This window comes from Mustela nivalis (genome assembly GCF_964662115.1).
Source record: "Mustela nivalis genome assembly, chromosome: 4".
Taxonomy (NCBI): Eukaryota; Metazoa; Chordata; class Mammalia; order Carnivora; family Mustelidae; genus Mustela; species Mustela nivalis.
Genome location: NC_139023.1, coordinates 54,344,842 through 54,361,030, shown reverse-complemented (window position 1 = coordinate 54,361,030; position 16,189 = coordinate 54,344,842). Strand labels below are relative to the sequence as shown.

General features: G+C 40.7%; 1 protein-coding gene across 2 annotated transcripts in view; it reads right to left on the bottom strand.

The window, feature by feature from the left end:
• The window catches only part of FAM184B (family with sequence similarity 184 member B), a 199,928-nt gene that overhangs the window by 17,935 nt on the left and 165,804 nt on the right, over window positions 1-16,189 (bottom strand). For both annotated transcript variants that reach the window (XM_082728428.1, XM_082728429.1), the window contains 2 exons: window positions 9,188-9,317; window positions 8,271-8,483 (listed from right to left, as the gene is read on the bottom strand). In XM_082728428.1, coding sequence (XP_082584554.1) covers window positions 8,271-8,483; window positions 9,188-9,317 — 343 coding nt within the window. The remainder of the gene's footprint in view (window positions 1-8,270; window positions 8,484-9,187; window positions 9,318-16,189) is intronic.

The following is a 16,189-nucleotide window of genomic DNA, read 5'->3' as shown; positions in this document are numbered from 1 at the left end:
CAGTGGGGTCCCCAAGCTATCTTATTAACATAACAGAAGACAGTTTGGCTGCTCTCCTTGCTTAGGAATTTCCAAGAGTTTTAGGAGCAGTGTGTCAGAAATGAGACTAATACCAAATAAGATTTCTTTTTAAAAATCATAGTAACACACTCTCCATCCCCATCCTGGGTAAAGTCTCCTTTCCCTGTGCTTCCCAACTGTCCCCTGGCTCTGACCCACTGAACTACAGCAGCCTGTGGTTGCCTTTCCCCCTGGAGGTGCGGTCCAAAAAGCCAAGAGTGTATTAATCATCTTGATGCCTGCAGAGCACAGCATGGCAGTAGGTGGTGGAAGCTGTTCTATAAATAATTCAGGGTCAACCAGTGAGCAGTAACAGCCAATCTTTAAAAATGGAGCTCTGCTATGGACTGGATGTTTCTGCCCAACCCCCCTCCCAAGCCCCTAAGTCATAGGTTGAAAACTGATCCCCCATGGGATGGCATCAGAAGTGGGGCTTTTGGGGATTAATGAGGTAAGGACAGTGAAGCCCTCATGAATCAGTGCTCTTATAAGGGAGATTCATAAAAGCTCCCCTACCCTTTCTCCCTCGTGAGGTTATAGTCGGGTGGCTGTCTATGAACTATGGAGTGAACTCTCAACAGACACCAGACCAGCTGGTGCTTTGGTCTTGTACTTGTAGCCTCCAGAATGAACAGCGGGGAATTAATTTTTATGTTTCCAAGCGGCTCAGTCCGTGGTGTTCTGTTACAGCAACCTGAATGGACAAAGACAAGCTCTTACTCAGCCTCGTATGGTTCTAAGTACTTTACATGTGTTATCTCTTTGGTGCTCTCAACAGTCTTAGTAGTTACTATTTTATAAATGAGGAACTTGAGACACAAAGAAACTGGGAGATTGCCTGAGCCCACACCTTACAAGTGGCAGACCCAAGATTTGAACCCATGCATCCCACTCCTCCTCACGATCCCGTACAAGGAATGACTATATATCGGGTATTTTAAATTAGAATTGGAACTTTGGTGTCACTTTGGAATCATCGGACTTGAGCCAGCAACAAGGACCCCGTGAATCTGTAGGGTCTTCAGGGGCTAGAGCTGAGATGTGCAAGGTATGGGGGGGTATGGGCAGAGCTGAGGCGGCCAGAACTCACAGGTTCCTTCCTTCCATCCAGGGGAGCCCTGGACCACCACTCCCACTGGTGAGCGACAATCCCCAGCTTCTCCTGGGAGCTAAGTCTACAGCCTGGATGGGTAAAGCTTAGGAGAACACAAAGGCCAGCATTGCCCACCACCTCGCAACCTGGCATCTCATCAACTGGAGCTGTTGTAAATTGCAAGTCAAATTGGAAAAAGATTTAAAAGAATAAAAGAAGAGAACTCACATTTTTTTTAACACCTATTAGAAACCAAACAGTACACATGCATTATTTCATTTCTTTTTTCTTTTTTTAAAGGCTTATTGTATATTTTTATCAGGACAATGCATGCATATAGTATAAATGGCTAAATAGTATTAAAAGAAAGGAAAGCCCTTCTTTTTCCTCTCTCTGCACTCTATTCTCTGGAGGAAGCCTCTGACAACTCTTCCAGTTGTTTCTTTAGGTATCTGCCACAATTAACAGGCTAGAATCTCCATTCTGCTCTGTCTTGGTTATTTTTGAGACTAGGAATTGTCTTCGCATTTGGATAGATGAGGATTTTAGGTCTCATACAGTCTCCCCCTTCCATTCCTCACATATCATTATTTATTTTTTTAATATAGTGGAATATATTCAACACTTTTGTTATTATGAGTACATACAGTTCACTCCCAAGTAAAACTAATGATTAATGCCTACCTGCACAACTTATTGTTTTTCCTTGCATTGATAACTTGCTGCATTTTTAAAAAATTTGCTTAGCTTTCTTTAAATATTTGGCTAAGTCTTCCTACAACATCTAAAAGCTTTGTAAAACATTTGTGTGTGTGTTAGAGACTTTCAATGCAACTTTCTACATGGGCAAACAGATCAGAAAATCCGGTAGTTTTATTTTCCCCTAGAGTTGCTCTTCTGAGACCTCAGTCCTCTTGCTCCAGCTGGGACTGAGCTGTTGTCTCGGCCAGGGCCAGTGGCATAGCTGGGCTCCTTCCTTTTCCTTCTTCTCCTACCCTGAATTACTCTATCCTAGATCCCTTTTATTCTGGAATCCTTGGCTTGCTCCCTCCTTTGGGTGGGGCATTCTTCAAGGAACTTCCTAAGGAAAAGCAGTGGAAGAAATAGTAGCCTGGGTCCAACAGGAGACAGAAACCACACAGTAATTTAAGTAGGAGCTTAATATAAAAAATTACTGTGCTATCACAGGTGAGTAACTCTAGAGATACAAAGAGAACTCCAGGGTGTCCTGAGGCTGGGAGAATGTACCAAAGATAAGGACAACTTAGAAGGGGGGAATCCTTCCCCAGTTTGGGATCCAGACCTTGTCGGAGAAGGTATGGTGGTAGCTCACTGGTGGAGAAGATCACTAGCTATCCAGGCCACTGTTGGTTCAGTTACTGGTCGAGCAGGAACAACCCTCCATAGTACAGAGGAGCCACAGGTGGGTGATTTTCGGAGAGGATAGGGGTGCCCATGCAGGTGTGAGGGCCAGAGCAGATGATGGTATTTGTCTCAGGAGGCTCACAGAAAACAAATCTCTGGGCTACAGGAAACAGTGGCCAGTCGGGGTGGGTGGGGGGGATTACAGGGAGAGTCAGAGTAAGCTGTGCCGGTGTGAGGACTGCCTTCCTTCCAGGACAGCAGTCACTTGGCCCAGGCCAGGTCTGTGAGGTCACTGTAAGCTTACTGGGGCAGAGGAGCACCAGATGTCCTCACACAGCCATGTCGCTCTTCAATGAGCAAGTGAAGCCAGAGACAAAGCAAAAACACAGCCACCAGAACCAGGAAGAGAAGAAGCCTCTCTCCTCCTACAAGGTGTCTCCAGTGCCCTCTACTGACAAAGCTTAATATGAAGCTCCATGTGAAGGAGAAATGCTTCAGGAATCTTGGGTCATTACTGCAGGACAGACAGGGAAGAGTGAATTGGGAGGTGAGAGACAGAAAACTGAGAACAGAAGGCAAATTCCCTAATATTTTACATGCCTATCGATATTTGTATTCAATTCTTTTTTTAAATTTATTTTTTATTTTCAGCATAACAGTATTCATTATTTTTGCACCACACCCAGTGCTCCATGCAATCCGTGCCCTCTATAATACCCACCACCTGGTACCCTGACCTCCCACCCCCCACCCCTTCAAAACCCTCAGATTGTTTTTCAGAGTCCATAGTCTCTCATTACAGTTATTAATATTTGTAATGGAATTTCTCAGAATTATGCATTGGCTTCTAATATACTGTTTTGCTGCCTGTGAGATGTCCCATGACATTCTGATTCAAATAATTTGTGTCTAGAATCACTTTTCCTCACTGGGAGCTTTTGGAATTTCTTCTGTTTCCCTGGTGTCCTGAAATTTCAAGATGAGCCTTGGTAGAGGTCTTTCTCCTGTGGTTCTAAGGATTTCATTATTTCTTTGAAAATACTTTCCCTTTCTAAAGTTGGAAAGAACTCAAATATATGGAGGCTAAAGAGCATCCTACTAAAGAATAAATGGGTCAACCATGAAAATAAAAAAGAATTGAAAAAATTCATGGAAACAAATGAAAATGAAAACACAACTCCTCAAAATCAGTGGGACACAGCAAAAGGCAGTCCTGAGAGGAAAGTATATAGGAATACAAGCCTTTCTCAAGAAACAAGAAAGGTCTCAAGTATACAACTTAATCCTACACCTAAAGGAGCTGGAGAAAGAACAGCAAAGAAAGCCTAAACCCAACAGGAGAAATCATAAAGAGCATAAATCAATGAAATAGAAACCAAAAGAACTGTAGAAAAGAGAAAGGATCCAAATAAATAAAATCATGAATGAAAGAGGAGAGATCACAATCAGCACCTAAGAAATACAAACAATTATAAGAACATATTATGGGCAACTATAGGACAGCAAATTTGACAATCTGGAAGAAATGCATTCCTAAAAATGTACAAACTACCAAAACTGAAGCAGGAAGAAATAGAAAACCTGAACAGACCCACAATCAGTAAGGAGATTAAAGCAGTCATCAAAACTCTCCCAACAAACAAGAGCCAAGGGCCAGACAGCTTCCAGGGGGAATTCTACCAAACATTTTAAGAAGAATTAATACCTATTCTCCTGAAATTGTTCCAAAAAACAGAAATGGAAGGGAAACTTCCAAACTCATTTTATGAGGCCAGCATTACCTTGATCCCAAAACCAGACAAAAATACCATCAAAAAAGGAGAAAATTACAGAAAAATAGCCTTGATGAACACAGATGTGAAAATTCTCACCAAAATACTAGCCAATAGGATCCAACAGCACATAAAATGAATTATTCACCACGACCAAGTGGGTTTATTCCAGGGCTGCAAGGTTGGTTCAACATCCACAAATCAATCAATGTGATACAATACATTAATATAAGAAAGAACAAGAATCATATGATATTCTCAATAGATGCTGAAAAAGCATTTGACAAAGTACACCATCCTTTCTTGATCGAAATTCTTCACAGTGTAGGCATAGAGGGTGCATACCTCAATATCATCAAAGCCATCTATGAAAAACCCACAGCAAATATCATTCTCAATGGGGAAAAACTGAGATCTTTTCCCCTAAGGTCAGGAACATGGCAAGGATGTCCACTATCACCACTGCTATTCAACATAGTACTAGAAGTCCTAGCCTCAGCAATCAGACCACAAAAAGAAATCAAAGACATCTAAATCAGCAAAGAAGTCAAACTATCACTCTTTGCAGATGATATGATACTTTATGTGGAAAACCCAAAAGACTCCACTCCAAAACTGCTAGAACTCATACAGGAATTCAGTAAAGTGTCAGGATATAAAATCAATGCACAGAAATCAGTTGCATTTCTTTATACCAACAGCAAGACAGAAGAAAGACAAATTAAGGAGTCGATCCCATTTATAATTGCACCTAAAACCATAAGATACCTAGGAATAAACCTAACCAAAGAGGCAAAGAATCTGTACTCAGAAAACTATAAAGTACTCATGAAAGAAACTGAGGAAGACACAAAGAAATGGAAAAACTTTCCATGCTCATGGATTGGAAGAACAAATATTGTGAAAATATCTATGCTACCTAAAGCAATGTACACATTTATTGCAATCCCTATCAAAATACCATCAATTTTTTTTCAAAGAAATGGAACAGATAATCCTAAAATTTATATGGAACCAGAAAAGACCCTGAATAGCCAGAGGAATATTGACAAAGAAAGCCAAAGTTGGTAGCATCACAATTCCAGACTTCAAGCTCTGTTACAAAGCTGTAATCCTCAAGACAGTATGGTAGCGACACAAAAACAGCCACATAGATCAAAGGAACAGAGTAGAGAGCCCAGAAATAAACCCTCAACTCTATGGTCAACTAATCTTCAACAAAGGAGGAAAGAGTGTCCAGTGGAAAAAAGACAGTCTCTTCAAAAATGTTGTTGGGAATATTGGACGGCCACATGCAGAAAAATGAAACTGGACCATTTCCTTATACCACACACAAAAATAGACTCAAAACGGAAGAAAGACCTCAGTATGAGACAAGAATCCATCAAAATCCTTGAGGAGAACACAAGCAGCAACCTCTTTGACCTCAGCTACAGCAACTTCTTCCTAGAAACATCACCAAAGGCAAGGGTAGCAAGGGCAAAAATGAACTTTTGGGACTTCATCAAGATCAGAAGCTTTTGCACAGCAAAGGAAACAGTACACAAAACCAAAAAAAAACAACTAACAGAATGGGAGAAGATATTCACAAATAACATATCAAATAAAGGGGTAGATTCCAAAATCTATGAAGAACTTCTCAAACTCAACACCCGAAGAACAAATAATCCAATCAAGAAATGGGCAGAGGACATGAATAGACATTCTACAAAGAAGACATCCAGAAGACACATGAAAAAGTCCTCAACATCACTTGGCATCAGGGAAATACAAATCAAAACCACAATGAGATACTACCTCATACCAGTCAGAATGGCTAAAGTTAAGTCAGGAAATGATAGATGTTAAAGAGAATGTGGAGAAAGGGGAACCCTTTTGCCTCCCTGGGGCAAAAAATACATTATATCTTAATAAAAACAATTAATAAAAATAAATTAAAAAAAAAACAAAGAAAATACTTTCCCCTCCTTTATCTCTTTCTGGAATCCCAAATGTTATATGTGAGCCTCCCAGTTGTGTCTCTACACTTTGTGTTCCTTCTCTCCAACCACCCATTTCACTGTTGTGTGTGGGTGTTTTTTTTTTTCTTCTGGTTTCTGGAAGGTTTCTTCATTTTTTCCATTTCAACTCATTTCCTGACTTTTAGAAATCCTGTGATCATGTTTTTTATCTAAAGAACTCTTCCTTAACCTAATTGCCCCTCCTTTACAAATAGCATGTTGTTCTTTCACAGATGCAAACATAACCTTTTAATTTTGAGGAGATCAATACTCATCGAAGCTTTTTTTTCTTTCTGCTGACTGCATTAGCCATTTCTTCTGAGTCTGTTCCTTCTCCTCCCGGTTATTTTGGACTCTAAAGTCCATGTTAGAGGCTTCCCTAAAAAGTTCAGTAATTGCTGTGCTTTCTTATTAAAGATGGAACGCTGAGATGGAGTTACTTGGAAGAGGGTCCGTGGGGTGCTGGGCTCCTTTAGAGGGTGACCAGATGGCCAACTAGCAATTTTACTGGAAGTCCACAAATGTGAGACTCTAGGTCTTTTCTCTAGGATGGTTTAATTTCCCCAGAGAACATTCTCCAGTCTCCTACTTAGGGAGTATTTAAGTTCTAGATGCTTGACTTCTAGAGTTGAACAGGAGAATACACTTCTGGGGACCACAGAGAGGTGGCAGTGGTCCAACAAATAGCTCAGTATACAGATTTTCACCTGAACCTATTCTCAGACCCAAGCTTCATCCCAGCCCCTGTGAATCATATTTCCTAATTCAGAGTCTCTCTGGCTCAGTTTATCCAGGGATTTCCCCCAACCCAATCTCTTGTCTTTAAATAAGGGAGAGCTAATTGCTTGCCTGTGCTGGCGGAGCTGGGAATGTGACATTCTATGTCAGTCATATTCCTCATCTCATTCTTGCCTCTGTGATAACTGCTACCTCCAATTCCTGAGCATTTCTGAGCTCTGCCATGGAATCAGCTTGATTCTCATCCTCTCTCTGCAGGTACTTTGGCTTGAGCTTCTCCGCTCTGTGAAGCCACAAGCTATTTCCTCATTTCTGTCCTGTTCTCATGTAGCGGGGCTCAAGGGCACAGATGCCTCCTGCTTTATCTGGAATAGGAGTATGCTTTGGCTTTGTGTTTCCTTATTGTTTCCTGGACGGTTTCCAATAAGAAAGGATTCAAAAGCATTTATTCTGTCACCTTAAAACCAGAAATCCATTTTTTCCACTTATTCATGGACATCTCAAAGAGGTGGATTTCAATACCCCCAGTGTATAGGAGGGGAAATTAAACTTGAAACTGTAATTCAGTGAGAGACTTTTCTAAGGAGCTATCCTGAACTAGGAAGAGATTCAGGGTCTGAACAGACACAGATGTTTCTCGGCCCCACGCAGGTTCAGGTGGCAGATCTGATGGTATAAGGAAGTCATTAGATAGAGCATAAAGATGCTATAACCGGGGAAGACAGTCTGTTGTGACAGTCGTAGTGGGAGCCCCAGCTCCTGAGGGAGCAGGAGCAAAGGCCTTCTGGGAAAGTAGAAGGTAGACGAAACCTGCTCCTGCTGGATTACACATCAAGGTGCACTTGACCTGCTTGTTCCAACTTTCCAGCTTGCCCTCTCTGTTTTTGTCTCCCATGCGAGTCCGACCCCCCAGCATGCATCACGCACAACATTGCCCAAGTCATAAAGCTGTTCTTATGTTATCAAGGTCACATAGAAATAGGGATACGCAGTACAAGTAGCCAAACAGACCTAAGTGTGAATCCTCGCATGGCCACATCCTAGCTGTGTGACCCTGAGCAACTTACTGAATCCCTCTGAGCCTTTTTCCTCAACTGGAAGAAGGAAATGTGATAATAGTGACCCTGGAAGATTCACGTAGGGATTAGAGATCATGTACAAAATGCACCTCGTCTAGCACATGACAGATGGTTCCATGGCAAGGGCTCAGTAAGTAGTGGACTTCCTAATTCTCCCCCTTACCTTGAGTTCTTGACTTTTGGCCTTCTCAAGCGTGCGCAGGGCTCGCTGGTGGGAGGCCTCGAGCTGGGCTTTCACGGCCTGGTTCTGCTGAATGGTCTCCTGGAGCTCGTGCTGCAGCTTCTCCCTTTCGTGGTCGGAGAGTTGCTTGAGCTCCTGCAGGTCCTCCCTGTAGGTGCTGGCGCACTGCTCCAGAGCCTGCTGCATCTGGGAGACCTGCCCCCCCCATGGCATCCTGCCCTCAGGCTGCGCCCTCTCCCTCCCCCTTCCCTTCCTGAGGGGCTTGAAAACAAGTAAGTGCCCTGGACATCTCCTTAACCCAGCTGAACCTCCTCTATCTGAGGGAACTCTGAAGGGGAGTGCTGTAACCTTGAAAAACCTGTGATGGCCAGTCTTCTGGAGGCTTCTCAGCTAGAGCCACGAATATCAGGTCAGAAGGGCAGAAGGCCAAGAAAGCCTTCCCTGATAACTCCCTTGAGTATTACACCCACTCCCCCATGACCAGACAGCTTCTCAATCCTTTTGACCTTGTTCTGTTTTTCCTTTTTCCTAAAATCGGATCATCCTCTAATATGCTATGTGCTTTATTTCTTTCTTATGTCTGGTATTTGGGGTCTGTTCCCACTTCCTCTGCTATAATACAAGTGCTGTAATGCAGGACTTTGCCTGGGTTTGTTCACTAATGTACCCCAAGTTTCTAGAAGATTCCTAGCTCATAGGAGGTGCTCATGGGCCACAGGAGTTATTAAATAAATGAATGAATACAGAGAACCAAGAATCCCACTTTGTCCTGACCTGGAATGCCCTCCCAGCCCAGACATGAATCAGGTTCTGTATGTATTTCCAACATTGTCTGGAAGGAGGAGAAGGAGGCCGGGTTCCACCAGCAGGAGGGCATCTCCCCACCATGGCTGTCCTACCTGGGCCTGCAATCTAGCCTTCTGGCTTTGCCACTCCTCCTGTAGACGCTGGATTTCTGGTGCCTTCTCCTTCAGCAAAGAGTGCAGTGGAGGTTGCAGGTCACTTCCCTCCTTAAGGGGCACGTCAATCCTTTGAAGACAGAGAGGTGCAAATCACAAAAGATCCAGGGCTGGGAATGACATGACCACCTGGGACTGGGAGAAGGGAGTTTCCATGGCAGGGAGCGGGGTAAGAAGTATCTTCCTTGGATTTAAGAATGTAACCTGGCACACAGTTCTAAGTGTTACTGCACAATTAGGATTCAGCTGGAGCCCAAAGGTTTTAGTGGGTGCTTAATGACTGGCTGTTAAAGCTACTGAGAGGGGCACCTGGGTGGCTCAGTGGGTTAAGCCTCTGCCTTCAGCTCAGGTCATGATCCCAGGGTCCTGGGATCAAGCCCTGAATGTGGCTCTCTGCTCGGCGGGGAGCCTGCTTCCCTATTCTCTCTGCCTGCCTCTCTGCCTACTTGTGATCTCTGTCAAATAAACAAATAAAATGTTTAAAAACAAACAAACAAGCAAAAATGCTGAGAGCTTGGCATTGGTTATGGGGGCTTAGTTAGTCCTTGGGGCTCTGAAAAAGAGGCCTCTCTGAATTAAAAATAGAGCTTCCCTATGACCCTGCAATTGCACTACTGAGTATTTACTCCAGAGATACAGATGTAGTGAAAAGAAGGGCCATCTGTACCCCAATGTTTATAGCAGCAATAGCCACAGTCGCCAAACTGTGGAAAGAACCAAGATGCCCTTCAACAGACGAATGGATAAGGAAGATGTGGTCCATATACACTATGGAGTATTATGCCTCCAACAAAAAGGATGAATACCCAACTTTTGTATCAACATGGATGGGACTGGAAGAGATTATGCTGAGTGAAATAAGTCAAGCAGAGAGAGTCAATTATCATATGATTTCACTTATTTGTGGAGCATAACAAATAACATGGAGGACATGGGGAGATGGAGAGGAGAAGGGAGTTGGGGGAAATTGGAGGGGGAGATGAACCATGAGAGACTATGGACTCTGAAAAACGATCTGAGGGTTTTGAAGGGGTGGGGGGTGGGAGGTTGGGGGAACCAGGTGGTGGGTATTAGAGAGGGCACAGATTGCATGGAGCACTGGGTGTGGTGCATAAACAATGAATTCTGTTACACTGAAAAGAAATTTAATAATTAAAAAAAAGAGGCCTCTCTGGTCTAATTTCACAATACTTCCTGCAGATGAAAAAAATAGTGAAATAATACTTTACTTGAATACAGTACTTGACACTTTTCAAAGTAGGCTCATGTCTTTGACTGGCTGTCCCAGGGATACACTGCAGGGTAGCACACAGATTTTTATGGATAGAGCATGAATGAGAAGATGCTGGCTTAAAGCTACAGTGGTTTCTTCTGTATTCTAGCACAGATGCTCATGGATCTTTTTGGAGGACACCTTCCCTTACCTAGAGCTGAACTTTTGAACCAGGTGAGAAATTCAAATATAACTGGTTGAGATGGGGATTTTAAGCATTTATCCTGTGTAGTGATGTAAAAGGATGCCACGCAGTAGGCATCTCTGCAGAGTTTGCTGGAATGTCAGTGGTGTTTTCTTCCTACGCTTAATTAAAAAAAAAAGATTTATTTATTTATTTGAGAGAGAGAGACAGAGACAGAGAGAGAGAGAGAGAGAGATTAAGAGCACGTGCTGTTGGAGGGGAGGGGCAAAGAGAGAAGGAGAGAGAGAGACTCAACCGGACTCCACACTAAGCACGGAGCTCAGTGCAGGGCTCAATATCACGACAGTGAGATCACATCCTGAGCCAAAACCAAGAGTCATACTGTGCCACCCAGGTGCCCCAGTGTGTGCTTCACTTTTTACAAAATCATCAAACGGTTTTCTGAGGTACTGCCCCATGCTATGCTCCAACCAGCAACGTATGAGAGTTTCAGTTACTCCACATTATAGTCAACATTTTGTGTCTTCAGTACTTTTAATTTTAGTAATTCCAGGGAGTGTGAAATGGTATCTTACTGTAATTTTAAGTTGCATTTCCCTGCTGACTCTGATGTGAAGTGCATATTCATGTCCTTATGTGCCATTCTTTATTTGCAAGTGTGCTCAAGCATTTTGTCCATTTAAAACTATATTTGTCTTTTCTATTATTGGCTTATAGCAATTCTTTATATACTCTGGCTGCAGACTGGATAGCTTTTTCCAGCCTGTGATTTGTTTATTCACTTTCTTAATAGTATTTTTTAATTAGCAGAAATTTTAATTTTGATGAAGATCAATTTGTCAACTTTTTTCTTGGATGATTATTGCTTTCATGTCCTAAAAAATCACCATGCACCCCCAAATTGCAAAGAGGTTTTCCTATGCTTTATTGTTTTACATTATATATTTAGAGTTAGTTATTGTAAATGGGGTGAAGTTAGGGTTGAAGTTCATTTTTTTCCATATGTTGATTCAGTTACACCACCATTTGATGAAAAAATCATCCTATATCCCTGGGGTTGTTGCCTTGGCACTTTTAACAAAAATGAATCCAACATCTTTTGTTGGGTCTATTTCTGGACACTCCATGATTTTTCATTGATCAGTTTGTTTATTTATATATTGATACCACACCGTCTGCATTATTCTAGCTTCATAATGTCTTGAAATCAGGTAGCCTGAGTCCTCCAACTTGACTCTTCAAGGTTCTTCTTTTCTTTTTCTAGGTCCTTTGCTTTTCCACTTCAATATTGAAAACAGCTTATTTCTTTCTACGAATAAAGCTACTAGGATTGTATTTGGGATTGAACTGAATCTATAGTTCAATTTAGAGTAATGTCTTAACACCAGTGAGTATTTCAATCATATCATTCTGTCTGTAAATAAGACATTTTTTACTCTTCTTTTCTCATTTGTAGCTCTTTTTCTTGCTTTATAGGACAGGCCAAGACAGTGTTAAATAGTGAGAGCAGAATGTTTGCCTTGTTCCCAATCTTAGGAGGGAAGTGTTCAACATTTCACCAGGGGGTATATTTTTTCTGTAATTTATCATGATTATCTTTTTCACGTTAAAGAACTTCCCTCCTATTCATGAACTGCACACTTTTTATCATGAGAGGATGTTAAATTTTGTCAACTGTTTTTCTGCACCTACTGAGATGATTATTTACTCCTCCCCCCCCTTTTTTTTTAAGATTTTATTTATTTATTTGACAGAGAGAGATCACAAGTAGGCAGAGAGGCAGGCAGAGAGAGAGAGAGAAGGAAACAGGCTCCCTGCTGAGCAGAGAGCCCGATGCGGGACTCCATCCCAGGACCCTGAAATCATGACCTGAGCCGAAGGCAGCGGCTTAACCCACTGAGCCACCCAGGCGCCCCCCTTTATTTTTTAATGGACAAATTCACATGAATGCTATTCACATGTTAAGCCAACACATTCCTGGGGAAATCCTACTTGATGATGATGTATTATCCTTTGATTTGATTTCCAAATATTTTGTACAGGATTTTGCATTCATGAAGAATGTCCATTTGTTATTTTCTTTTCTTTTAAATGTCTTCATTAGGTTTTGGTACCAGTCATGCTGATCTCATAAAACAAATTAAGGGGTATCTATACTCTTTCTGAAAGAGCTTATGTCAGACTACTATTATTTCTTCTTTGAAATACTTGATAAGAGGCCGCTGGATGGCTTAGTAGGTTAAGTATCCAACTCCCAATTTCAGCTCAGGTCACGATCTTGAGGTCCTGGGATGGAGCCCCACATCAGGCTCTTCACCCAGCCAGGAGTCTGCTTGGGATTCTCTCTCTCCCTTTTCCCCTCCCCCTGCTTATGCTCTCTCTCTCTCAAATAAATAAATCTTTGAAAATAAAATAAAAAAATAAAATTGTTGATAAAACTCACTAATGACATCAACTGGGGCTGGAGTTGTCCTTTAGAGAATTTTTTAAATTAATTCAATTTTTTTCTCACCATAGCACATATCCTTCTCAATGTTCATCACCCAGCCATGAGTTACTTATATTTCCATTTCTTCTAGTACCATTTTTATATGTTCATCACCCAGCCATGAGTTACTTATATTTCCATTTCTTCTAGTACCATTTTTATAAGTTGTATTTTTCAAGGAATTTGCTCTTTGGTGAAATCACTGATAAAAAGATTGTTCATAGATTTTCCTTATTTCCCTTTACTATCTATAGAATCTATAGGGATGTCCCTCTTCCATTCCTCTTTCTTGTTTTCCCTAATCATTCTTAGTTTGAGTATATAATTTTCTAGAACTAATTTTTCGTTTTCTCAATTTCTTCTATTAGCCCATTTTCTGTTTCATGGAGTTCTGCTCTTATCTTTCTTTCCAATTTAATTTAATATCTTTATTTTTAATATCTTTATTTTACCTTCTTTATATCTTTATTTAAAATATCTTTATTTTGGGAGAAGGGGGTGGGATTATGGACATTGGGGAGGGTATGTGCTTTGGTGAGTGCTGTGAAGTATGTAAACATGGTGATTCACAGACCTGTATCCCTGGGGATAAAAATATATGTTTATAAAAAATAAAAAATTAAAAATTAAAAAAATATCTTTATTTTACTTTTATCTAATAAGATCTTTATTTTACCTTCCAATTTTACTTAATATCTTTCCTTCCAGATTTAACTTCCTTATCCTTTTCTAATTTAAGACAAAAACACAGATAATTGATGTTAGAGCTTTCTTTTTAAAGTAGGAGTATTTAAAGCTATGGTTTGCCTTCATTAGCTATCTCTCCCAAATTCTGACATGTCCTATTATCATGGAATTTGAAGTAGTTTCTCATTTCCACTGTGATTTTATTTTTTGGCTAATAGATTATTTAGGAGTATTCTGTATAAGTTCCAAATATCTGAGGATTTTCTCAATAGCTTATCATTCTGAATTTCTTACTTTTTAAAAAAAATTTATTAATTTACTTGAGAGAGAAAGCTAGCATGAGCAGGGAACAGGGGCAGAGGGAGGGGCAGAAGCAGGTTCCCAGCTGAGCAGGGAACCTGACATGGGACTCTATCACAGGACACTGGGATCATGACCTGAGCTGAAGGCAGACGCTTAGCCAACTGAGCCACCCAGGAGCCCCTTATTCTGCATTTCTAATTTAATTCTTTTGTGGTAGACAGAGTATATTTCAGAGAATATTCCAATTCTTGAAACTTATCAAGATTTACTTGTGGCCCTATATTGGAGAAAGTACAATGTGCCTTGAAAGAAGATCTGTTCAGCATTGTTCAGACCATTATCTACAAATGTCAGCTAGATTAGGTTAGCTGATAATGTAACTCAAATCTTCTGTATCCTCACTGCTATTAGGCTAGTTGTCCAAATCCTCAGAGAAAGGTGTCACAATCTCCAACTGTGGCTGTGGATTTCTCCCTTTCATTCTCTCACTGTTGGCTTCATTATTTTTAAAGCTCTGTCATGAGGTCAGACACATTTAGGATTGTGGTCTTCCAGATGAACTGACTCCTTTACCATTATAACATATCCCCTTTCATCCCTGGTAATATTCCTTGTTCTGAAGCCTCCTCTGACATGAATTCAGCCACATTAGCTTCCTTCTGCTTACTGTTTGCCTGGCATAGTTCATCCTTTTATCGTCAGAACTATCTGTGCCTGCATCAGTTTACAGGGCTCCCGTAACAAAACAGCATAGTATGTGTGGCTTAAAAAACCAGAAATGTATTTTCTCACAATTCCGGAAGCTAGATGTCTAAGATCAAGGTGTCAGATTTGCTTTTTTTCTGAGGCTTCTCTTATTCTGAGGCTTACAAATGGACACCTTCATGTTGTGTCCTTACACTGATGTTCCTCTGTCTCTGTTTTCTGCATGCTGGTCTCTTCTTATAAGGACATCAGTCTTGTTGGATTAAGGCTGCCTTAATAATCCCATTTTAACTTAATTACCTTTTTAAAGGCCCTACCTCTAAGTATATCACATTCTAAGCTCCTCAATGTATGAGTTTGGGGGAGGGGACACACTTTTGCTCATAATAGTGTCTTTATATTTAAATGTCCCTCTCCTGGACAACATATAGCAATGTCTTGCCTTTTTATCCTGACAATTTCTTCCTTTAAATGGTATATTTGGTTCTTGTATACTGTAATTATTGCAATGATTGGGCTTAAGTCTATGTCTTGTCATTTGCTTTCTATTTGCCTAATCCTTTTTCTTACTGTTGGCCTTCTCTTCCTCCTTTCTACCTTCTTACCTGGCAAATATTTTTCAGTCTTCCATTTTATTACTTTATTGAAATTTTTTTAGTTCTTCTTTGTATTAATGTTTAATGTTCCTCTATGGGTTGTAATTTGTATCCTTAATTTATGACAATCTATTAGAGTTAATAAGGTAACTCTTGATGTAAAAAGTAAGTCTGTTACAATGATATAATTCCATTAATCCTATCCCTGTCCTAGCAGCCCAAATGTCTATCGATAGGTTAATGGGTAAAGAAAATGTGGTGTATGTATATATGATATGAAAGTGTGTGTGTGTGTGTGTGTGTGTGTGTAAAATATCACTCAGCCATAAAAAAGAATGAGATCTTGCCATTTATAACAACATGGAAAGATCTGAGGACATCTATGCTAAGTGAAATAAGACAGAGAAAGACAAATACCATATGATTTCATTTATATGTGGAATCTGAAAAACAAAGCAAACAGATTTTTAAAAAAGCAGAAACAGACCCATAAATATAGAGAACACATTGATGGTGCCAGAGGGTAGGGGGTTGGGAGATGGGCAAAACAGTTAAAAGGGAGTGGAAAGTACAGGGTTCCATTTATGGAATGAATAGGTCACAGGGTTGAAAGGTATGGTGCAGGGAATATAATAAGGAATAATGAGGAGGAGGAGGAGGAGGAAGAAGAGGAGGATAGAAAAAAAACCTAACCCTGTCCTTTGTGCTAACAGTCATATGTTGTCAATAAGATACATTATGAATC